At 40.7% G+C, this 25,129-nt stretch overlaps 1 protein-coding gene across 2 annotated transcripts in view; it reads left to right on the plus strand.

The window, feature by feature from the left end:
* Positions 1 to 9,978: 9,978 nt before the first annotated feature.
* The window catches only part of NRBF2 (nuclear receptor binding factor 2), a 30,525-nt gene continuing 15,374 nt past the window's right edge, over positions 9,979 to 25,129 (plus strand). For both annotated transcript variants that reach the window (XM_090278085.1, XM_090278086.1), the window contains exon 1: positions 9,979 to 10,198. In XM_090278085.1, the coding sequence (XP_090134211.1) occupies positions 10,169 to 10,198 (30 nt within the window). In that variant the 5' untranslated portion in view covers positions 9,979 to 10,168. The remainder of the gene's footprint in view (positions 10,199 to 25,129) is intronic.

Genomic DNA, 25,129 nt, shown 5'->3' on the forward strand with positions numbered 1-25,129 from the left:
CCAAATTGCAGCATTTGAAGGAGATGTGAGAGCGAATACCTACCACCCTATTATAGGCTAAATTGTGTCCTTCTAAAATTCAGGTGTTGAAGGCCATAACCCCTATTGTAACTGTATTTGGAGATACTTTTGTGGGGCCTTTATAGAGGTAATTAAGATGAAATAAAGTCATATGGGTAAGCCCTGTTCCAGTATGACTGATGTCCTTATAAGAAAAGGAAATTTAGCTCTGGCCAGAGGGCTCAGTTGGTTCAAGTGTCACCTCATACACCAAAAGGTTGTGTGTTAAATTCCTGGTTAGGGCACATACATAGGTTTTGGGTTTTATCCCCCATTGGGGCATGTACAGGAGGCAACTGATCAATGCTTCTCTCTATCTCCCTTCCTCTGTCTCTAAAATCAATAAATGTATCCTCAAAAGAAGATAAAATTTTTTTTCAAAGATTATATTTCTGGAAAAGGTTGAAATTGCAATTATTCGATCAGGTATTAAATCTAGGTTTGATGTCATGGACTAAAAGCATGAATGATGCCAGGCTGGGCCTGTGGTTTTCTCTTCACAAGATGGTAATGAAAGCACTATAGCACGCTGAAAAGGAACAGAGAGAAGATTATACATTAATCCACTAGGGCTGCCTTAACAAAATACCACAGACAGGATGGCTTAAACAACAAAAATTTATTTTGTCACTGTCTGGAAGCTGGAAGTCCAAGATCAAGGTGTCAGCAGCGTTGGTTTCTCCTGAAACCTCTCCCCTTGGCTTGCAGATAGCTAACTTGTCTTCTCGCTATGTCCCCACATAGCCTTTTCTCTGAATGTGCACCCTGGTATCTCCTCCATTTCTTATAAGGACATTAGTCCTATTGGATTAGGGCCCTGCCCTTTTGCCCTCAATTACCGTAAGTACCTTCTTATAGGCCATATCTCCAAATACATTTATGTTGAGGATTAGGACTCCAACATATAAATTTTGGAAGAACACAATTCAGTCCAAAACAGATTAGCTTTTCAGAAATTAAGTTACAGCCAAAGTAAGATCTGAAGTTTGCATGGCATTAGCCAGGTAAAAACTGAGAGAAAGCATGCTTCAGACTGAAGGCAAGGGATGAACAAAGGCCAGAGGATATGAGAGAATATGGCGCATTAGAAAACTAAATAATGATCCTTTCCAGATGAATCTAGAGAGGTAAGCAGACTACCTTGGAAGGCCTTGGAAATCATGATAGAATTGGAACTTAATCTCAGGCAACAGAAAGCCAGTGGAATGCTGTAAGCAGGAGAATGGCAGAACCGAATTTGCACTGACACTTCAGCTGTAGTGTGGAGAGTGAACTGAAAAATGGTTAACGCTGGAGACAGAAAGAGGAGTTAGGAGGCTGGTATGACAAAACAGGCAAGACGGCAGTGGGAAAGGAGGGAAGTATATAGAATTGGGAAATCCTCAAGACACTGAATTGGCAGGACTTGCTAATGGACTGGAAAATGAGAAATAAACTGAGGATGATGCTTAGGTTTCTGAGTCGAGCAAGTATGTGGGAAGTTGATTCTTTGTTCCCTGTTTCATGGAACAAAGCAGATGGTAAGGGGGAGGGGAGGATGATGAGCTCAGTTTTCAATATATTGAGTTTTAGATTTGTGAGCCATATAAAGATGCTCACAGCCTTAACAACTAGCTATTTCAATCTCTGCTTTAAAGATGAGATTTTTAAAAATACCACAGAGCTGAAGTTTCCAGAGGTTGTTTGAAGTGTGGTACACATCCAGGTTTATCTGACTCTGAGGGCTAGGCTTTTTCTACTATAGTCCACGAAGTTTTACTCCAAACTCTGAGTCAGATACATCGCAGAATTCAGAATTTTCTGGATTTTAGAAAGCTAATATGGTGCCTATATATTATAGAACAGGGACTGAGCAGTCTCTCATAATAAATGTACACATTAATAAATCTTCAATGACTAATGTGAATATAACAAGTGGGATAATAAATAGTCTCGTGACTGTTAGGATAGTTTTTGCCACCAAACAAGTAATATAAAAACTTTGTTTTCAGAGTATATTGGATTTTGGAACTGTGGATATAGGTATACCTTCTAGAACAATATAATGTCATGGAAGTCAAAGGAATAAAGTTTGAAAGAGAAAATGGTGGTCAGTGGTGTCAAATGTTCATGTGAAAGGAGAGGCAAGATGAAGAAAAGTTGGTAGACTTGGAGGTCAAGAAGTCTGTAGTAATATCTTCAGGAGCATATCCATCAGTAGCATAAAGCAATGGAAGCACAAGTCAACACGTAAGGAGTTAGGAGTAAGATAACGTACATAATAATAGAGTGGTTAAAATAAAAAGGCAAAAATTACAAATTATCATCAACAATTTAGAGCTAGTGGAATTTTTATTCACTGCTGGTGGTAGTGTAAATTGGCATAAGTATTTTGGAAAACTAGAAGTATCTACTGAAGCTGAACATAAGTATAACATAACACATGAGCCAGCAATTCTAATCCCAGGTATATGTTCAGCAGAACACATGCATATTTGTTCCAAAAAACATATACAAGGATGTTCATATTAGCTTTGTTTTGGAATAGTTGTAGGTTCATGATGTTGTATATAAATTAGTTAAAAATAAATGAAAAGTGTCATGTGTGGACCACTGAGGACAGTTGATCATGAACTAAGAATTATAATTAATTCAAATCTGTGCACTGATGTCCATAGAAAAGGGGAGAGGTATACGTTGTTAATAAGAATGGTGCCTAAGTATCATACCTTCTTCCAAGCAGACTGATGAGAAAAGCAAAGGAGGATATACACCTCCTCCCAAGCACACTGATGATAGAAGCAACAGAAGGGTAACCCAGGGTGGGTAAGATGGAAACCATGTGACTGCATGTGCAGTGAAGAGAGAGCTAAGGCTTTCACTAAGAATCTGCCATGTCAAGCCTGACTGCCCTCTTCTAGATTTCTTTTACAGATGTTTATCTTCTTTTCTTTTTTTTAATTTTTAAAAATATTTTATTTAAATATTTTTAGAGAGAGGGGAAGGGAGGGAGAAAGAGAGGGAGAGAATCATCAACGTGTGGTTGCCTTTTACGAGGCCCCCAACTAGGGACCTGGTCTGCAACCCAGGCACGTGCCCTGACTGGGAATCAAACCGGTAACCTTTTGGTTCTCAGGCTGGCGCTTAATCCACTGAGCCACACCAGCCAGGGCTATATCCAATAATTTAAAAGACAGTATAATCAATGGTTAAAAATAGAGTGAAAGAGTGGACAACTGGTCAAATAAATTTTATGAAAAAAAAAAGTCAGGATTTACGTAGATTAAAAGCAAATTAAAAGAATTTAAGCAACAAAGCAATCCCATGCAAGGTGTAGACTTTAAATAGATCTTGGCAATTTGCAAACATTTGGGGAAATTTAACTATGGTATAAATTGATGTTACAGAACTAGTGTTAATTTTATTATGTATAACTAAGGTGGTACAGTAACATGGGGAAATAGTCTAGTTTTTTGAGATGAAAACTAAGGTTATTAGAAGGAAGTAAAATATTTCTAATTTACTTAAAATTTTTTAGTAAACAAGTTGATGGAGAAAATATGGCAAAACTACTAAATACAGGTATATGATGTTCATTATACTGTTATACTTTAAATATATTTGATTTTTTTCAGAGATATAAAAATACATCTATGCAAAAGGGCTTTAATTGTTTATACAATCACAAAATAATTTCCTGTAAAATGCAGCCACTAATTATGACTTAATTAAGTAGGGTATTTGCTCTGTGATAACTAGAGAATTCAAGAGAGTTCTATAAATTATTTCAATTTTGTGAACAGAAAGTCTCCAACTGGTCTTTGCTCAATTGGTGTTTGCCCAATTAGTACTTTGCTCCCTTCCCCGAAAAGCTGAATTGAAAAAGAAGAGTGTGATGAACATGGCAATCATGCTTAAAAGAGTCCATCAGAGTCCTGAGAACTGCAGAACTAGTGAGGGAGAATTCAGCGTGTAATAACCTAAGTGTTTGGCCAAAGCTGAAGTCTGGCCAGCCTCCATGTACGCTGTGAAAGTTCTCTGGCCACAGTCCTGATATGGTAACATCTGAGGTTGCATCATTCTTCCCACAGCTGCTTCTGGACCAAATGTCAACAGTATGTGATGTAAACAAGTCAGGGTAGAGAGGATAAGGTGTCTGTCATAATCTTCCTTCCTTCCTCCCTCACTCCTTCCCCAACCCCTCCCCAAGGGTTTTTTCGGTTACCTGAAAGGTGGAGACAGTATAAAGGCTTCTGAAAAAGGCCATCTCCGAAGGGCACAGTAAAAGTGAGAGGTAGAAGATTGGATTAGTTGTAAATTTCCTATTTGTGTGTGTGTGCTGCTTTGCTGCCCCTCCCTCCCAGAAATTCTCAGGGGACTGTCAGTCATGGTCTCCTGTGTTTGCCTTGCCTGGTGGAATGGCAGTAGGGGGCATGCAACACAGAGGGACTGAATAGATTAGCAATGGATTTAGGGATCTTGGCAACTGTAGAAGTGCTTTTTAAAAGGAGGCTGGAGGCAAATCTCTCCTAGAAAATTTAAGAAAGAACAGTCTCTGCACTTCTGCCTTATGACTTCAGTTGTTTCTTCCCTATTTTCAGTTTCTATGTAGAATCTACATTTATTTAAGGGTAATCAAACCCTATTATCTTCCAATATCTCACAATTCCCTTGATGCCTTCCCAATATGTGACCACTCTGTTTGAAATAAAGTCTAGAGGGACTAGCATTTTGCATCAAAGGGTCAGAGCAATAGGTAGTGCTAAAAGTTTGGGGTTCCGTGTAATTGCGGATGGTGAATATAATAGCTGAAGAGGATTTGATTGGGCCTGTCTCAGTGTTCTGAAATGCCTGGAAGAAAATACAGGTGAAAAGAGTTTCCCTTACACTGACCTAGTGCAGATTAACAAGTAAGTTATTTTTTATAGATAGAAACAAGAAGCAGCCTTGCTGGTACACCAGCAGGTACGTGGTTCAAGGACATTTGGGATTCTGGAGAGCTCTCTCCCGCTCCCTCATTTGTGAAACACTAACCTAATACAAAGTTGGTTGAAGCACTGCCTTTCTGCCTTTATTTGACTAACTTTTCCCAGGTGTCAGCTTACAGGATAAGAAACCTGCCCTGAAATTCTACTTTCCTTGGCCTCCCCTCTGTTGAGCTTTGTTGAATAGAATGCCTGACTCCTGCCTAACTTGGCTCTCCACATCCTGGCTCATGCTGAAGCGACTGGACAGCTTGGCTCAGAGTCCAAGGAGTTAGTCTGCGACCTTACGCCAACCTCCCCCAGCCAACCCCTCCCTCCACCCCACACCCCCACCCCACACTCTGTGCCTGCCCAGTCTGGTTTGTGAATAGTTCTTGGCAAATCCCCCAGAGGAGAATAGAGCCACTAACAATAGCAACTCCCTTTTTAGCACGAACCTCTTGATACTCAGAAATATGAACTTAGGAAAACCCAAAATAACCTATGTAATTACAGTGGGTTACCCTAACAGTCTATTTTTGCTATTACCAACATCAGAGTCACTCCAGTAGATCTTTAGCTGCTTGTAGTGGAAAGAGAACTGGGCTTACAGCCAGACAGACCTGGATTCAAGAACTAGCTTGGCTATTTACTAATTTTATGAGACTGGGCAAGTCACTAATTTGAGCCTGTTAAAATTGAATGAGCAAATGTACATGTAAGTGCTTGGAAACCTGTAAAGTGTTATACAAAGTTGACCTATTACTATTGGGAAATGGGAATAATTTGAAAGTTTCAGCCCTGGCTGGTGTGGCTCAGTGCATTGAGCACCGGCCTACAAACCTAAAGGTCACTGGTTCAATTCCCAGTTAGCGCACATGTTTGGGTTGCAGGCCAGGTCCTAACTGATTGTGAGAGGCATGTGAGAGGCATGGTGTTTAACCTCTGTTCAACACCTTGCCCAGTCTTAAAAACAAATGACTAGAATTATAGTTGTCATTTCAAGTTCATGATAAAATTGAAATGGGGAAAGATTTGATGTTTCCTTTCATGTTGTTAAAAAGAAAAGCCACAGGCCAAAATGGAATCACTTATGCTAAAAGCCCATGTTTCCAAATCTAGATTTAATAACTAATCTAATTGAAGTTTCAGCTCTCTTAGGAGTGGAATGTTAAACTAGTCAGTCTGGAATTTCCTGATACACTGTAGTGAGGTAATCTGCATGGTAAGACCCTCCTGCCTTCCTCTAAGGGAAGGTTTCCTTGCCTGGCATATGCACTCTTAATTTCTTAGTCCCTCCCACTTTCTTCCTATAAAAATCTTCCATTTTGTACAACCCTCAGGTGTACCCTTCTATTTGCTAGATGAGATGCTGCCTGATTCATAAAACGCTTAATAAAGCCAATTAGATCTTCAAATTTAGTTGGCTGAATTTTGTTTTTTAACAATATGAAGGGATGGTATGACAGGAGGATAAGTCTCCGTACTAGCAAGTATCAAAAGAGGGTCATCTGCTTACATGCTAACTGCTGGTTTTCTCTGCAGTTAAGGCATTGGTTTTGTCCTTTAAATCTTTATTTTATATATAGTGAAAGAGGTTGGCTCTTCAGACTTAGTCATATTTTTGTCCTACATCACTCTTGTGCATATATGAGAAGGGAAGCAACGGGAAAGAAATTGGTTAAAGGTTTGCTAAGGCAATACAGTGTCATCACAACTGCCACCTGACTGACAGCAATTATAAGAGATCATCTGATCTCAGATGGTAAAATAGGGAAAATCACAACAGTAAACACCTTACCCACCAGCCTGCTCAGGTACAGAACAATGCCCATACTGGGTGATCCTTCGTGCATACCTCCCTAGAAGTACCCTCCAAGGACAAGATTGAAGCACCTGCCACAACCACATTAACACTCACTGAGGACATATTGGCAGTTCTGCCATGATCACGCTGGCTGCTCCTGACATTCCTGTGTTGCTCTGTCCTTGGCCTACAGATGTGGTTGCTGCCATGTGCCTGTACTGTTGCTGCTGTCCCTGCTGCTCCCACCCCTGCTGCTTTTCCTGTTACTACAACTTTGGTAGGCTTTGTGAGTTTCCTGACTATAGAAGAAAATGTGCCTGGGATGGATTCACTGAGCAGTCTATAAACATAGCAGGTGTGGGACACACATTGGACTCCCCTTCCCACAGCATAGTCAGAGAAGGGAGCCCCAGACACCTCAGGGACCATGTGAAGATTCCTGATGTTGATGTGATCTTAATTCCTTTCTCCCTGGAGCTCCTGAGCTGAGGACAAGAGAAACAACAGAGTCAGAGAAAACAGAATGGGAGACCAGAAGAGTCCTCTCCCTTCTCTTCCTGTAGCTGAGGACACCAAGGACTTACACCTAGATGAACTTTTGAAGTCATTACCCAAGCTCCCACTTGATGCAGGAATCTCCTCCACAGAACCTCTGTCAAATGCTCTATCAACTGTTCCAGAACTAGGAAGAACACTGTTATAATGACCCTGGTAGACATCCTCACATGCCTTTATTTTCTATACTTGTGCTAGTATTTCTGTAAGGACTGCTGAGTCAAGGGTATGCACCTTTTACATTTTGATAGCAGGGAACGGACTGTGCATGTGTTCATCACTTATGTGATAGTAACTTACACAAACTCAGGGCATGGCAGTCTCAGGAAGACAGATTACAGTTCAAACAAAGGAAGAACTTTCTAATCAGTAAAAACAGATTGCAACAGCCCTGGCTGGTGAGGCTCAGTGGATTGAGTGTCAGTGTGCGAATCCAAAGGGTCACTGGTTCGAGTCCCACTCAGGGCACATGCCTGGGTTGCAGGCCAGGTCCCCATGTGAGGGCATGGGAGAGGCAACCACATGTGATGTTTCTCTCCCCTTTCTTTCTCATTCCCTTCCCCTCTCTAAAAATAAGTAAATACAATCTTTAAAAAATAGATCACAACAGATCACTCTAACTTTAATGGAGTAGTAAGTTTCAAGAAGATATTGGACTATCCTGATGCTATAGGTTAGTATGAGATTATATGCTAACATCTAAGGAACGTATGAAATAGAACCTCATGGTATACCAAGAATCTCTCCAATGTATCAAGTCCGTAAGAGGCCCATTTAGGTTTGGATGCTTTCACATGAAATGCATTTTCCAGGTGAGCTTCAGAGGGCACTAGGACCTGCTTTTAGATGTTCTCCAAAAGCTCCCTGGCTCTGCCTTGCTGAGTCACAGAAGAGACTTTACTCTGGACTTTTTTCATCTCTGATTCAATAATAGGCATGTTCATGGTGTCTCCAGTTGGGATGGCCTGGTAATTTCTGTAATCTGCTGCTGATGGCCTCAGGAGTTAAATGGGCCTATCCCAATAGGCAAAGAAGTCTCCCATGTGTCTGATGGAATACAAATCTGAAAGTAGAAAAATAGCCAGTGGCAAGTTTCAGGTCTAGCTGCTGTTTCATAAACTTCAAGGGAAGCAGCCTGGGTAGCCCTGAAGTCTTTGTACACTTGTAACCTCTTCTTTTGATAACTTAGCCATGTCCAGCACACATGCTCTTCATAGCCTGTGGCTGTCAGGCTATGACAGTATGACAGCAAGTGGCAGAGAACAGGGCTGGCAGATACAATGTCTGTGTATATCTGGACATGGTTGTGTACACCCGTCATGTCTCCTCTTACCGACTGGATGAAGTTGCTCTCAAATATTGGTGTGTGCTTGAATATATCATACTCTCCTTCTTTGTCCAATTGTTGCTGAAGTTTCCCTCAGAGGTACTAAACATGCCCACTGCACAGTCAGCTACTGTGGATTGACTAGTGCAGTTACATGAATTCACTACTCATGGTTATAGTTTATCAAGAAAGTTGTGTCTCTGGCCCTGGCTGCCATGGCTCAGTTGGTTGGCTCCTCATCCCACAAACCCAAACGTCACAAGTTTGATTGCCTATCGGGGCACATGCCTGCATTGCAGGTTTGGTCTCTAGTCTCCTGTTGGGGTGCAAGAGGCAACCAAACTCCATGTGTCTCTCTTCTCTTTACCTTTCTTACCATTTCTGTAAAATTAATAAGCATGTCCTCGGGTGAAAAAAATAAATAAAAAGTTCTTCCTCTGGATTTTACCCCCAAAGAGTTTTCTTTGCCACATATCAGAGAACGAAAAACGTAGTGGCTTAAAAACAACACATTTATTATCTCACAACTTCCATGGGTCAGGAATCTGGGTGTGATTTTGATGGGTCTTCTGTTCAGGCTCTCACAATGCTGCAGTCAAGGTGTAGGCCAGAGCTGGGGTCTCACCCAAAGCTTAGGGTCCTCTTCCAAGGTCACACAGCTTTTGAAAGAATTCATTTCCTTGAAGCTGTACAGTTCATGACACCTCTATCACATCTCCTTGTTTCCTCCACAGCATAAATCAATTATTTTTCGTCAGTGAATTCCTTCATAGAAGGAACCCAGCATAGTGGTTTGGCAGATAATTGTTAAATGAATCAAGTATTACATTTGGCTATTTGTGATCCACATGATTTTCTATATCAATTTGCCAGTAACTTGATGGCAGAGCCCTGAATCATTAATGTGTGTCTGGGGTGAGGGGGTCTATTCCAGGGCATGGCTTAGCATTGCTCAATTAAAAAAAAATCGAGGGGGGGTGCAAGAATTAAGGAGGAAACGGGAGAGCAAAGAGGGTGTAGCAGAACAGAGTGAATTCGGGAAAGGCCAGGCTGGAAGGAAATGAGGCAGACCAACACCCACTAACCTCCAACAAGGTTACACCTCCTCACATGACGTCAGAAGAGACTTCAAGAAGCTGAAGCTTCTCGCGAGAGGAAAGATTGACCCCGAGAAAGTTACGTCAGCCCGTGACCCGCCTACCCTGAGCCCCACCCACAACCCGTCCTCACGCCCACCTTGAACAACCGCATGTGACGTCGTGACGCGTGCGTGGCCGCGGCGGAGGGGGCAGGTCCGCGGCGCCGGAGGAGGAAGTGGTGAGGCAGTTGATCGGTCTGCTCCCTTGGCTGGGTCCCGGCTCCCGGGGCACGGAGAGGAGCTGTCTTCTCCGTTGCTGCTTTGCGCTCCCTTGCTGTTCTCCATGTGCTTCGGCGCCGTCGCTCCCCTTCCTCAGGCCGCCTCTTACTCCGGGGTCTATGGAAGTAATGGAAGGACCCCTCAACCTGGTGAGTGGCCGAACGAGGGTCGCGTCCTTTCTCGGGCTCCTTTGCCTCAAGAACCTGGTCTGATTCTCTTGGTGCCGCTGACCCTCGAGGCCAGGAGGCGGGTTTGGCAGGGGTGGTTCTAAAGGCTGGGGGGCGCATGCGGGCGTGGCCCCACAGCGGCTCCGGGCAAGCGGCCCCAGACTTAAACACCCCCCCCCCCCCCCGCCCCGGGATCCCAGAGAAGATCCCGAGTCCGTTTCCCGCCGCCTCCCGGCGCCCCCTGCCGCAAGGCCTTGAGCGAGGGGCTTCCAACAGCCGGGGCTGCCACTTTTTCAGGCCTGAGGAAATGCTTCCAAGCGCCACGTAAACACCTCCTTGCAGCCTGGAGAGACACTGAAACCAGTCAAGGCAGAAATGGTGTGTAATTCTGGGTTTACTTTCAACACAGAGGGTCTGAAGTCTGAAAGACTCCCCACGTCGGAGAGATGGAGTAATACCCTTGCTCACCCCCATTTTTCCCTTCATCCATTTCTCATCTACATTCAGATACATAAATTGAAAGTCTCCCTTCTTGAATATGTTAGACAAGGACGTCCCTGTTAGCTCAGTTTCATCACTGTAGGCATTATGAAAATAGGACAGATGTTGGCCTGTCTCAGAAAACGTGCTGAGAGTTCATTTATTATGTTTTTAGGCAGTTCAGGTGTTGCGATTTAAGCAACAACGGAGAAAGGTGTTCTTTTCTGACTGGCCACTGCATCTTCTGGTTTCCCAGAGAGTACCGATTCCAGATACAAAAGTCAGATTACTTAAGGTTGCAGACAGACAGAAGGAACTTTTTAAAGAGTCACAGGTTTGAAATTAAATTGCGGTGGTGGACATAGAATTAATTTCTCATGTTGGAACTCTGAACCCTAGGGTTGTGGAAGAGCCCTGGGCTGGTTTGAAACCATTCTGTAAAGAAGCAGTAGAACCTGGTGGTTTAAGAGCATATATTCTGGAGCTAGACTGCTAATTTGAATTCTGACATTGCCAGAATTAGTTAACTGCTGGTTTGTTGTGAGGATTAAAGTAGCAAATAGGTGTAATGGGCTTAGAACAGTACTTGGTACATAGTACAGTGTAAAAGTTAGCTATTATAACTAGAGCATAAACACTTAATTTAATATCTCACTTGTAAAAATAAAAGTTTGGGCTTGTTGGATTTGAAAAGCATAAGATTCTAGGATCTGATTCTAGGACCTAAAGCTGTGGTTCCCAAATGACAGGTACAGTACCAGGTTAGCTGCTCTGAAAAGCACCCCCCAGTTTTATTAAGTTGAGCCCTTCCCCTAATGGTAAGAGTTGTTTACACTTAAATGAAATGGACTAGATTTGTGAGGGGTTTTTTTTGTTTTTTGTTTTTAAACCAGGGAAATGTCTTGCACTTTTCTTGTTTTTAAGATGACATAGTTTGCAGTGAAATATAATGGATGGCTCAATATTGAAACTTAACAGGAATCTTAGACATAACCAGCAGTTTACACAGTGCTCCAAAGTTCAAGTGTCCTTGCAAAATGACCATTGGTTTAGTTCCAGTTAGCTTTACTTTATTTGGCCTCAGGCTGCAGCATAACCCCAGCCAACTCCTACTAGTTTGTGGTAGCTTACAAGAAGTAACTGGGTGAGCATTGTAGATGGAGCAGGAGAATCACCAGTTTATGGAAATTTAGTTAAGTGGTGACAATAGTATTATCTTTTTATAGAGAATTTTGAATACAGACTTGTTAGGCAGGCTTGCACAATTTGATAATCCAGCCATAAAATCTGTGGGCAAATATTACAAATTTGGCATCTTGAATTATACCATTTGAGATTTGAAAGATCTGAATTATAGCTTAGCAGTTTATTGAACGATAATAGTGGAACAGAGATTAACATTTACTTGAGTTATTTTAACTGCTGTTAAGTACCAATGACAGGCCTCCAAATTTGTTGTCACTCGGTTTTACAAGACTGGTTTTTTGGTTTTGTTGTTTTTTAAGACTGTCTCATTTTCTTCTTGAGCAGATATCCAACTTAGTATTCAGTTGAACTGAATCGTTCTCAATGCTGTGATTTAATGACTGCCTTTGAAAATCTCAGTAGTATATACAAGCTTTTTCTAATGCACAGTGTAGTCCAAATTTATTGTATACGGACCATGACAGTACATAGATTTATAATCACGTGTCCTCAGAGCATCCTTGGAATTTAGGAAGAACTGCTTCCCCGTTTTACAGGTAAATAAGCCTGGGCTGAGAGAAGTTAAGTAATTACTTAGACCAGTGACTCAAATGCAGTATGGATCACGGCTTATTTTGATATCATGACCTCTTTCTTGCAATGCTCTGCATTAATGTACTCATCCTTTTCATTTCAGTATGGTCCTTATCTATATTGAACTGTATATTGTCTCAACATTTATTGAGTGCCTCTGCTCTAGTATTGATTCTTTTGTTAGGTTTACAGTAAGGGCCTGTAGGGTTATTTTCTCACAGTGAGGTTTTAGCATATGCAAGAGACCAGTTTGAAATAGTCATTTTAATATGTAGTACAGATATTGTGTTCTAGTTCTCTGGTTTTTGAAGTTGGTCAGAAGAAAAATAAGATAAATCATGTTTCCAAAAGGGGAGAAAATAACACTCTGAATAAGTCTTGTTTCACCAGTTTTTTCTGTCCACTTTTAATATGGAAACATTATAAGAAAAAATTACTGTATACATATATTTTTTCATATTTCTATAAGTTTATTTTAGGTAACTGAGACTTCACAGAATTTAAAAGCAAATGAAGTTTTTAAAATTTAGTTCTGTACACTAGTTCCAGCGATCTCTGTTTTACAGTCTATAAAGCTCATGTCCTAGTTCAGCACCAAAAATATCTACAAAACTGTCTAACCAGTCTTATTCATACCATGTGATAGTGTTTTTAAGGTGAAAGTGTGAGAAAATGCTTTATAGATCCTACTTCCAGATATTGATCAAACTGTAAAAACTTGAGTTTTACTTTTTTATTTTCATTAAACAAATTTTTTTTTTTTAAAGGAACAGAATACATTTCTTTCGATACACCTAATTTTGGCATTGTGAGCACTGGTAGTAAACCTCAGAACTTGTGAGATAACTTCTAGTTTTTTTGGTTTGTTTGCTGCCTATTTAGGAAGTGATGTCAGACATTAATTTATACATGACTTGCTCGTGCTTTACTTACCTACTCTGTACACTCAGCTGACAGGGTCTGTGTGACTCCATGGCCACAATTGTACTCTGTGCTTGACTCTTTAAAAATGCTGAGAATATGTTGAGTAACTGAGCTTCCCTTATTAGGGGTCAGTTTTTCTTACCTAATAAAAGGAATCAGCTGTAGTCCAAAGAATGGCCTGTACATACTTGGGATCTTTGTAACTATTCCATAATAATTATATTGGCAGTAAAATATTTATAACGTTAACAAAAAAGCTGTTTGAACATCTTCCTTGTTGCCCTGAAAATTTCAAGGAAAATTCATCCTGTGTCACAAGCCAAGTTCAGCTAATAGAAGCATTCTGGGGAAAGGCGGTAGAGCACTAAAACTTATTTGACAATTACTAAGTGCTGGTATTGGTATCAGAGACTTTCTATATGTTATTTTTTTAGTACTGTATGAGATATTTTCCATTTTATGGATGAAGACTTTGAAATGCAGAGTAAGTGATGATAGTGAGATTTGAAAGCAAGATTCTAAATAAAATAATGATCTTTCTGTTAGATCCGTGTTTGCCCATTTGTTTTGACTCATTCACTGTGAGAAATTTTTATATAATGACCAATACATACATACATATGTGTGTATTACTACAAAGCTGCTACATTATAGGTGTGCCTCCAGGAATTGTGTAAAATGCAGGGACTCTCATAAATCTCACCCAAAACAAACGTGTGCATGTGTGTGTGGTGTTATATTTGGTGTACTTTAATATTTATTATTGGATATTTTGAAAAAATGCTGTTGTGACCCACTAAATTGGTTCTATCACAGGTTATATCCTGTGATTTGTCTTCACAGGAGGTGGTGGTGGTTTTGAGAAAAAGCAAGTAAACTAGAAACTTTTTTTTTTTAATTGATTTTAAGGGTCGGGGTCGGGGAGACAGAAGAAAGAAACATCGATGTGTTGTTTTTTATATTTACGCATTCATTAGTTGATTATTGTATGTACCCTGACCCTGGGGATCTAACTCACAACCTTGGTGCATAGAGACAGCGCTCTAACCAACTGAGCTCCCCAGCCAGGGCTACACTGTAAACTTGGAGAAGAAAAAAAAGATGCAGCAGAGCTGTGTGTGGGAGAAATTGATCCTTAAGACCAAAAACAGGTCTTCCTGGACTTTCTAATCTAACACTTGAACCGTTATCTTAATTGCATTGCATTAGTTAAATGATTGCCTGGCTGGTTTGGCTCAGTGGATTGAGCATCAGCCTGCGAGCTAAGTGTCGCTGGTTCGATCTTCCAGTCAGGGCACATCAGAGAAGGAAAACTCTGACTCCAAAAAACCTCCGCTGCCTTGCGGCATACCTCTTCAGGGGAAAGGCTAAGGGAGTAAACCCCGACAGAAAATCCGGAGCCGGAGTCCCTAAGGCGGTTTGACGTTGTAGTCAACACCGGCAACTCCTGCGGCGCACCTGAAGCCAAGCTGTATTGACTCCGTCTTTCCCTTGGACCCTTCAGCTGCGAAGAGAGGGGGGGTCTGCTGCATGGGCAACAGCAGACCCTCCATATCACCCTGCCCAGGCTCTGTAGCTTCAACACGGGAGGAGACAGATACCGTGTCACTCCCGAGTCGGACTGCACAGCCATTCTCGGCGGTGCAGATAGACTCTTAAGAAGCTACACCATCGTCTCTCGAGACGGACGGCTGCCGACGGCCAACGGAGTTTAATGATCAATTCAGTACTTACTGTTTGGCGATACTACTTGCCTATAGGAGACTCACAATGAATTGATTGGAAAAGGGGAAATGAATGAGATTTTTCCTTCTCCATTGAAGACCCTACAAAAGGTTCAGGAGTACATTAGATTTCCCTCTGCCACCTTTTCAGTATTGTTCGGTATGGCATTCCTTTTCATCTTTACATACAGCTTTCCCCAGGGACACAGAAATACATGAAAAGTAATTGAAGGTAATACTATTTTTCTTTGGGAAAGAAGACAATATTGAACCCGTATTTTTAAAGCAGTTAGCATGTAGAAGCAGAATGTACTTTTCGTTGAGGGCTGTCACTTAGTAATCTAGTTGTAGTTAGGATTTTTGTCAGTTGCAGGCGGTGGAGACCCACCTCCAGTTAGCTTAAGCTAATTTGGGATAATTTATTGAAATCAAAAGAAAGGTGCAGGAAGGGCAGGGCTACAATGTAGATGAGTCTAGGAGCATATCGTATCGGTAGCCGTCCGTCTCGAGAGACGATGGTGTAGCTTCTTAAGAGTCTATCTGCACCGCCGAGAATGGCTGTGCAGTCCGACTCGGGAGTGACACGGTATCTGTCTCCTCCCGTGTTAAATCGACATCTTGCGATGACGCTGGAGTGTCCTCTCCAGTGAAGCTGAAGCTACAGAGCCTGGGCAGGGTGATATGGAGGGTCTGCTGTTGCCCATGCAGCAGACCCCCCCTCTCTTCGCAGCTGAAGGGTCCAAGGGAAAGACGGAGTCAATACAGCTTGGCTTCAGGTGCGCCGCAGGAGTTGCCGGTGTTGACTACAACGTCAAACCGCCTTAGGGACTCCGGCTCCGGATTTTCTGTCGGGGTTTACTCCCTTAGCCTTTCCCCTGAAGAGGTATGCCGCAAGGCAGCGGAGGTTTTTTGGAGTCAGAGTTTTCCTTCTCTGATGTGCCCTGACTGGGAGATCGAACCAGCGACATTTAGCTCGCAGGCCGACGCTCAATCCACTGAGCCAAACCAGCCAGGAGCATATGGGACCTGGTAATCAAAGATAGTCATAGATTCCTCCTCTGCATCTTCAGGCTTAACTGTTTTACTCTTCTATGCAGACCTACATTTTCTAACTGGCTAACTCCTGAATGTTGCGTTAGTTAAAACCACTTAAAACTTTCGTGGCATAATATCTAGTCCTAAATTTGAAAATCTGATGGAACAGATTCTTTAGGCGTCCAGGGGACAAGGTAGTATAAGAATTTGGCAACTCCCACAGGAATATTATCTCTTATCTAGGAAGAAGAGCAATTCACAGAGAGGAGTGGGGCCTGTGGAAAGTGCTGGTTGTTTCTGAGGAGGATTCAGCAAGAGAGAAATTTGAACAGGGTACACAGAGTAAGACATTACTAAATCTGAAGCTGTTTACTTTTTATAAATGTTTTTTGAGCATTTTGTAGTATTGTGCTTTGATTTTTACTCAAGGGAGTAGGGAAATTCTGGTCGAAATGTCCTACAGATTGGATGGATTAAATAGTGAATGAAGTAAGTGCACCAGTGATTGACTCTCTCCCCCTCCCTCCCTTTGTGTATGTGCCTGTGTGTGTGTGTACATGTGTATGTATATATATAATTAGTTTAGATTTTGATGTAGTTTTTTTCTCTTATTTTCTCAAAGTACAGTAATGTTCTGTTGGCATTTACCAATCATTGGTTTTGTTACCAGCCCTCACAACCTCTCCCATCCTTCCATCCAAGTAACCATTTATTCATCCATCCAATTAACCAACAAATATTGCATGTAAATATTATGTATCCGGTGCTATTTTGGACTTAAAAGATTCAACAGTTCCTATTCTTACAGAACTTTCATCCCCTGTCTCTAGTTTTCTTTTCATCCATTGTGTCTTCTTGCTCTGTTTTCTTTAACATCTTAAGCATAGGGGCTTTTTGGTCTTTAGTTTCTTGCTGTTAATTCCAATATATGGATGATCATTGGGTCTGTTTTTGGTGTCCTTTTCTCTTTATCAGTTACTTTAACCTGTTTCACATGTCTAGTAACTTTATCATATGTCACATGTTGTGGGTGATATGTTGTAGAGACTCTGGATTTGTCATTTTCTTCTAAAGAGTGTGAAGTTCTGTTCTGGTTGGCAGTTTAAATACTGGTAGATCACCTTGACCCAGTTTAGGTTTAAGTTTAGGCTTTATTAGGTTGGGTCTATTTTAGTTTTACCCATAATGCCTAGAGTGTGGTCCTTACTCTCAGGGCTGGCCTTTCTGGAGTCTCAGGTAAAAGTTCCAGGTATTCCCTGAAGTTGCTATACTCTGTCTAGACCCAAGCTGTAACCTGTGTCACTAGCACTGTGTGGTTTCTGAAGTCTCTGCTCAGAGCTTCTGCTTGGTATCCTGGAGTTGTGTGCCCTGTTCTCATTGCAGCTTAGGATCTTGGCCAAAGACCTGAGAAGTTTCTTTTTTAAATTGATTTTAGAGAGAGTGCGTAAGGGAGGGAGAAGGGGAGCGAGAGAGATTTTTGCGTGTGCCAGGACCAGGCGTTGAACCCAAAACCTTGGTGCATCAGAAACACTAAATAACTGAGCTACCTGTCTGGGGCCAAGATTTTTTTAATGTTTATTTTTAGGGTGTCTCTACTATAGTCCCCTTCAGTCCTGGAGTCACCTCAAATTCCAGACTTTTCCTTCTGCTTGGAAATGTCCTTAGAAAAAAAGCTATGGGGAATGTAGGTTTAACTTGCACATTTCCCTTTTTGTGAAAATGTAACCTGTTACTTTTTGTTCAGTTAACTGCTCCTTTTATAATTTGTCTAGCTTTATAGTTGTTTACAGCTGAAGGGTAAGCCAGTGCTCCTGCTCCATCATAGGTGGATCAGAAGCCCAGATTTCCATGAGAATTTCCAAGAGATTCTCAAAACAAAATTAAATCAGATTATTGTAAACTAAATGTCGGAAAGTACTTTAATATGAGATTATGGTGTCATGGAATCTAATATTCAGTATACAGTGATAGGGTATCATACATAGCCCCATGAGGACTGGCCAGTCATTGCTTTTCCTCTTTAAACATTATCTACTGTTGAATAGAATTTGAGGCAGCTTAGAATAAAAGACCAAGGTTCCATACCATTATTATACTATCTATTGCTATGTAACAAATTATCCCAAACTTTAGTAGCTTAAAACAACACACATTTATCATCTCTCAGTTTCTGTGTGTGAGGAGTAAGGGCATGGCTTAGCTGGGTCCTTTTCTTCAGGACGTCTCACAAGGTTGAAGTCATGGTGTCAGATGGGGCTACAGTCCCACTTGAAGGCTTCACTGGGACAGGAGCTGCTTCCAAGCTCACTCATAGGTTTGATAGCAAGATTCAGTACCTTGAACACTTTGAGGATTTCAATTCTATGCTAGCTGTTGTCAGGGCACACTCATTTTCTTCCATTGAGTTTCTATAGGGCAGCTTATACTATGACTGTTGGTGTCATTAAAGTGAACAAGGAAGAGAGAGTGCTACCAAGATGGAAGTGATAATCTTTTGTAACCTAATCATGGAAGTGACATCCTATCACCTTAGCTGTATTCTATTTTTTAGATGCAAGTCACTAGGTCCAGCCCACATTTTAGGAAGGGTGATTCCATAAGGGTGTGAATACCAGGAAGCAGATGTATTGGGAGTCATATCAAAAGCTATTTATCACAGTTGATAGAGAAGCAAAGAAAATAAATACAAAAAACCCCAAAGATAATCAAGAAACTATCCCATGGGACTACATCAGACTAAAAAGCTGCACAGCAAAGGAAATCATCAACAAAATGAAAAGGAAACCTATCGAATGGGAGAAATACTGGGTTGGCCAAAAACTTCGTTTAGTTTTTTCCGTAAAATAAGAGTTATTTTTAATTTTCACCAATACTTTATTGATTTGGATATTTTGAGTATGTCAGCTATCTCCCACTATTGGCTTCTAGTGGGTAGAGACCTGGTGTGCTGCTAAGCATCTTCCAGTGCATAAGACAGCCCAGCTCCACAAAAAAGAATTAAATTTTTTAGCCTAAATGTGAATAGTACTAGGAAACTTTGCAGAACACTTTTGACATGTTCAGTCAGTCACAGCACCTTCTCTATATACAGTACTGCACAAATCTTTTTTTTTTTTGCGTTTCAGCTGTGTTTTTATCTTTCTTGAAATAGTAAAACATAATACACCAAAAATGTTGCGTATTTTCTTTCATCTTCAATATTAAAATGGCTGCACAAAATTCACAATTTTGATAAGTGTTTTTTTTAATGCATACTGATATGACAGCTGTTGCAATATAATTAACAAAATTGTTTCAAATGAAGTTAAAGAAAACTAAACACTACTAGAGCCATTGTACAGAAAAAACTAAGCAAATTTTTTGGCCAACCCAATATTTGCAAATCATATCTGATAGAGGGTTAATATCTAAAATATATAAAGAACTCATGCAGCTCAGTAGCAAAAACAATCTGATTTAAAAAAATGGACAGAGGCTCTGAATAGACAAGAGAAAAACATACAGATGGCTAACAGGTACATGAAAAAAAGAACACTCAGTCACTAATCATCAGTGAAATACAAATTAAAATCACAAAGAGATGCCATCTCACACCTGTGAGGATGGCAGTTAACAAAAAGACAAAAAATGACGAGTGTTGGCTAGGATGTGGAGGAAAGTGAACCCTTGTGTGCTGCAGGTGCGAATGTAAATTAGTGCAGCCACTATGGAAAACAGTATGGAAGTTACTCAAAAAATTAAAATAGACTTCCGGCCAAGATGGAGGCTTAGACGGACACGCTAGGTCTCCCTCTACAACTATATAGGAATACAACTACTTCAAAACAAAGGATAACTAGAAATTCCAGAAAATAAAACTACACGGAAGCCCAACATATGAAGTTATAAACCAGCGGTGCCATTTGGGCAGGTAAGAGTTAAAGAAGGCAAAGCTGTTTGCGGAGCGGCGGGCGGGGCGGCGAAAAATCCAGGAGGCAATCAAGCCCCTGGCGGTCCCAGCTACGCAAGCCCCTGACGTGCGCGACTCCGGGCGCTGGGGAGAGCAGCCGCAGCATCGCCTTGAACAGTGAGGCCCAGGGGGGCGGGAGGACGGATCCCGATCTCCTAGCTGAATAACTGTGTGAATCCATCTTGGACCCCCGCCCCCACAGAAAGCACCACAGGGCTGCGAAATAGGTCGCAGACAGGCACTGGTCGCTAATTTGTGACGCGTACACAGGCACCGCCCCGGACAGCCAGCCCAGGAAAACAAAACGCATCTGTCAAAATGTGGCAGACAAATATAGAGATCCCGGTGGCACAACTCACCAGACAGCAGATAGAGAACCTGACAGATGAACAGATAAGAAACCTGTCAGAGGCTCAGTTCTGGGCCATTGTTATCAGGTGGCTTACAGAATTCACAAAAGAGCAGGAAAAAGATATGAAAGAAGCGAAAAACTTTCATAACGAAAGGAACAAAACCACATACGAGACAGATGGTGAGGAATCCAGAGTTCATTTCAACAAACTGGAATATGGAGAAGGAACAAGCAGTCAACCAATGCAGCGAGAGGAAATAGGAAGCAACAATGAGAGGATCAGAAACCTCTGGGACAGCTATAAAAGGCCCAACATAAGAATCATTGGTTTGCCAGAGAATGAGGAAGATGAACTAGAACTTGAAAAATTGAGTGAAAATATAATAAAGGAGAACTTCCCAGACTTGGGGAAGGGAATAGACATGCAGGTCCAGGAAGCAAGGAGAGTTCCCAAGAGACTGGACCCAGGGAGAACCACTCCAAGACACATTATAATCAAAATGTCAAAAATTAAGGATAAAGAGAGAATCTTAAAAGCAGCAAGAGAGAAGAAAAGAATTATGTACAAAGGGGTCCCAATTAGACTATCAGCTGACTTCTCAAGGGAAACATTACAGGCAAGAAGGGACTGGCAAGAAATATTCAAAGTAATGAAAATCCAAAATCTACAACCACGAATACTCTATCCAGCGAAATTGTCATTCAGAATAGAAGGACAGAGAAAGTGTTTCCAGGACAAAATAAAACTGAAAGAGTTCATTAGATCCAAACCACTGTTATATGAGATGTTAAAGGGACTGGTTTAAAAAACAGAAGCTAGGGAGATGAAACAAAGGCAAACGAAACAGGCAACGAGAGTGGAAAAGGAACTGTGGGTAAGGGAAGCATAGTGGGGGGAGGTCAACAGGGAGGGGGAGTGGGGAAAGGGAGGGAGATGATATAGGAATTGGGGATCATGGTAGGAGGGAATGGAATAGACGGAGAGAGATTGGGAGGAATTGTATGCACAACTAATGGACATAATCTAAAAGGGGGGGACAACTGGAGGGAGGGGGGCCACCGGGTGGAGGGGAGCAGAGGGAAGGGAAATTGGCACAAATGTAATATTTTAATAAAACATATTAAATCTGAAAAAAAAAATTAAAATAAAACTACCATATAATCCAGCAATTCTACTTCAGGGTATTTGTCTGAATAGAATGAAATTATTAACTCCGGAAGATAAATGCACTACCACCACATTCATTGCAGCATTGCTTACAATAGCCAGGATATGGAAATAAACCTACATGTCATGTCCATTGAAAGATGAATGGATAAAGATGTGGTGTGTGAGTGTACAACGGTACTTTATTAAGCCATAAAAAAGAATGAAATCTTGCCATTTGCAAGAACATGAATGGATCTTGAGGGCATTTATTCAGAGTGAGGAAAGTAAGGAAGACAACATGATCTCCCTTCTAAAAGAAAAAAAGGAAAAACAAAATCCCTAGACTCATGGATACAGAGAACAGACTGGTAGTGACAGAGGTGGGGAGTTGGTGAGGTGGGCAAAATAGAAGTTCAGAAGGAACAAACTTATAGTTATAAAATGAGTCATGGGGATGTAATGTACAGCATGGTAACTGTGGTTAATAGTATTGTATTGCATATTTGAAAATTGCTACAAGTAGATCTTAAAAGTCTTCACCAGAAGACAAATCTGTAAATATGGTAATAGAGAGATAGATGTTAACTAGACTTCCTGTGGTGATCATGTCACAATACAGAGTGGGGCTAAAGTAGGTTTACAGTTGTGAATATGCAAAATGAGTTTATTCTTGTATTACTATTATTGTATTCCATATGAACAACTGTAATCTTTTCCCCCACTGTATACCTGAAATTAATATAATGTATGTCAATTACACCTCATTAAAATTTTTTTAAAAAGAACATCAACTCTATTAACCCATTCTCATTTCCTTAGTTGGTGTATAAATAAGCTCAGTTGTTTTTTAACATTCTGGATTTCTTGTGAAATTGTATAAATTAGACTTACATAAAATCAGTGTTTGTTTTTCTAGTCTTGATTATCTTTACCGTTCTAATATGTCACAATGTACAATACTAGTCATTAGTTGCTTCCCTTAGGATTATATATATTTTTAGTATAACTGGCATATAATGTTATATTAGTTTTAGGAATACAACGTCGTCGTCGGCAGCCGTCCGTCTCGAGAGACGATGGTGTAGCTTCTTAAGAGTCTATCTGCACCGCCGAGAATGGCTGTGCAGTCCGACTCGGGAGTGACACGGTATCTGTCTCCTCCCGTGTTGAATCGACATCTTGCGATGACGCTGGAGTGTCCTCTCCAGTGAAGCTGAAGCTACAGAGCCTGGGCAGGGTGATATGGAGGGTCTGCTGTTGCCCATGCAGCAGACCCCCCCTCTCTTCGCAGCTGAAGGGTCCAAGGGAATGACGGAGTCAATAAAGCTTGGCTTCAGGTGCGCCGCAGGAGTTGCCGGTGTTGACTACAACGTCAAACCGCCTTAGGGACTCCGGCTCCGGATTTTCTGTCGGGGTTTACTCCCTTAGCCTTTCCCCTGAAGAGGTATGCCGCAAGGCAGCGGAGGTTTTTTGGAGTCAGAGTTTTCCTTCTCTGATGTGCCCTGACTGGAAGATCGAACCAGCGACACTTAGCTCACAGGCCGACGCTCAATCCACTGAGCCATACCAGCCAATCCTTTAATATTTATATATTTTGTAAAATGATCACTACAGTAAGTCTTAACATTCAGTACAACATTCATAGTTACAAAAAATTTTTTAGATTCCACAAAGACGTGAGATCATATGTTACTTTTCTTCTATGTTATTTCACTTAGCATAATGCCCTCAAGGACCATCCATGTTGTTGCAAATGGCAAGATTTCATTCTTTTTTTTTAATGGCTGAATAATATTCCATTCTATACACACAACCACATCTCTGTCCATTCATAAGTCTTAAATTGCACGCTGATCTGAGTAGTGGGATGAAATCTCACACTGTCTCATTCTGTTCTGCCTAGGACATGAATCATCTCTTCAGTGTATTTACACTATACAGTCATTCACTGCTTGATGATGGGGATAGGTTCAAAGAAACATGTCATTAAGTGATTTCATTGTTGTGCTGTCATCATAGAATGTACTTAACAAACCTAGATGGCATAGCCTACCGCTGTAATTTATGTGCTGTACATTTATATGACTGGCAGTACAGTTTTGTTTACACCAGCACATACCACAAACACATTACACTGTGGCATCACTAGGTGATAGGAACTTTTCAGCTCCATTAACATCTTTTGGACCAGTGTAGTATGTGTGTTGTCTGTCATTGATCAGAATGATGTTATATAGCAAATGACTGTATTGAGATGATTTTTGTCATTTATTTTGTTAATTGATTGATTTGTGGATATTGAACAACCTTTGCATCCCTGAAATAAATTCTACTTGATAATGGTGTATGATGTTTTTAATGTGTTGTTGAATTTGATTTGTTAATATTTTGCTGGTGTTTTTTGCATCAACGTTCATCAGGAATATTGGACTATAATTTCCTTTTCTTGTGGTGTCCTTGTCTGGTTTTGGTATCAGGATGATGCTCGCCTTGTAAAATGAGTTTGGATGTGTTCCCGTCTCTTCTGTTTTTGGAAGAGTTTGAGAAAGATTGGTATTGAAATATTTGATAGAATTTAAACAGTGAAGCTGTCTGGCCCTGGAATTTTGTTTGGGGGGTGTTTTGGTTACTGTTTCAATCTCCTTGGGAGTATTCAGTCGTTTCAGATCTATTTTTTCATGATTCAACCTCAGAAGGTTGTATGTTTCTAGGAATTTATTAATTTCTTCTAGGTTGTCCAGTTTAGTGGAGTATAATTTAATTATTTATAGTAGTCTCTTATGATTTTTTGTATTTTGTGGTATCAGCTGTAATGCTTTCTCATTCATTTCTGATTTTATCTGAGTTCTTTTATTCTTGGTAAGTCTCACTAAAGATTTGTCAATTTTAATATTTTCAAAGAACCAGGTCTTGATTTTACTGATCTTTCCTATTGTCTTTTTAATCTGTGTTTCACTTGTTTCTGCTGTGATATTTCTTTTCTTCAACTAATTTTGGGCTTTGTTCTTGTTTTTCTAGTTCCTCGAGGTGTAACGCTAGGTTGTTTATTTGAGATTTTTCTTGTTTCTTGAGGTAAGCATTTATCGCTATGAATTTCCCTTTTACCGCAGCTTTTGCTGCATCCCATAAGTTTTTGTATATTATAGTTCCATTTTCATTTGTCTCAAGTTACACTTTTATTTCTCTTTGATTTCTTCATTGACCCATTGGTTGTTCAGTACATGTTGTTCAATCTTCACATGTTTTTTCTTTTTCCAATTCTCTCGTAATTGATTTCTAGTTTCATACCATTGTGGTTGAATAAGATGCTTGATATAATTTCAGTCTTCTTAAATTTGTTGACTTGTCTTCTGGCCAAACATGATCTGATGTATCCTGGAGAATTTTTATGTTTACTTAAGAACAATTTATATTTTTGTTGTTTTTGGATGAATTGTTTTGTATATATTTGTTAAGTCCATCAGGTCTAAAGTGACATTTAAAGCCTATGTTTTCTTGTTGATTTTCTGTCCGTTGATCT

Source organism: Furipterus horrens, unplaced genomic scaffold (genome assembly GCF_987537825.1).
Source record: "Furipterus horrens unplaced genomic scaffold, mFurHor1.1.pri manual_scaffold_5, whole genome shotgun sequence".
NCBI lineage: Eukaryota > Metazoa > Chordata > Mammalia > Chiroptera > Furipteridae > Furipterus > Furipterus horrens.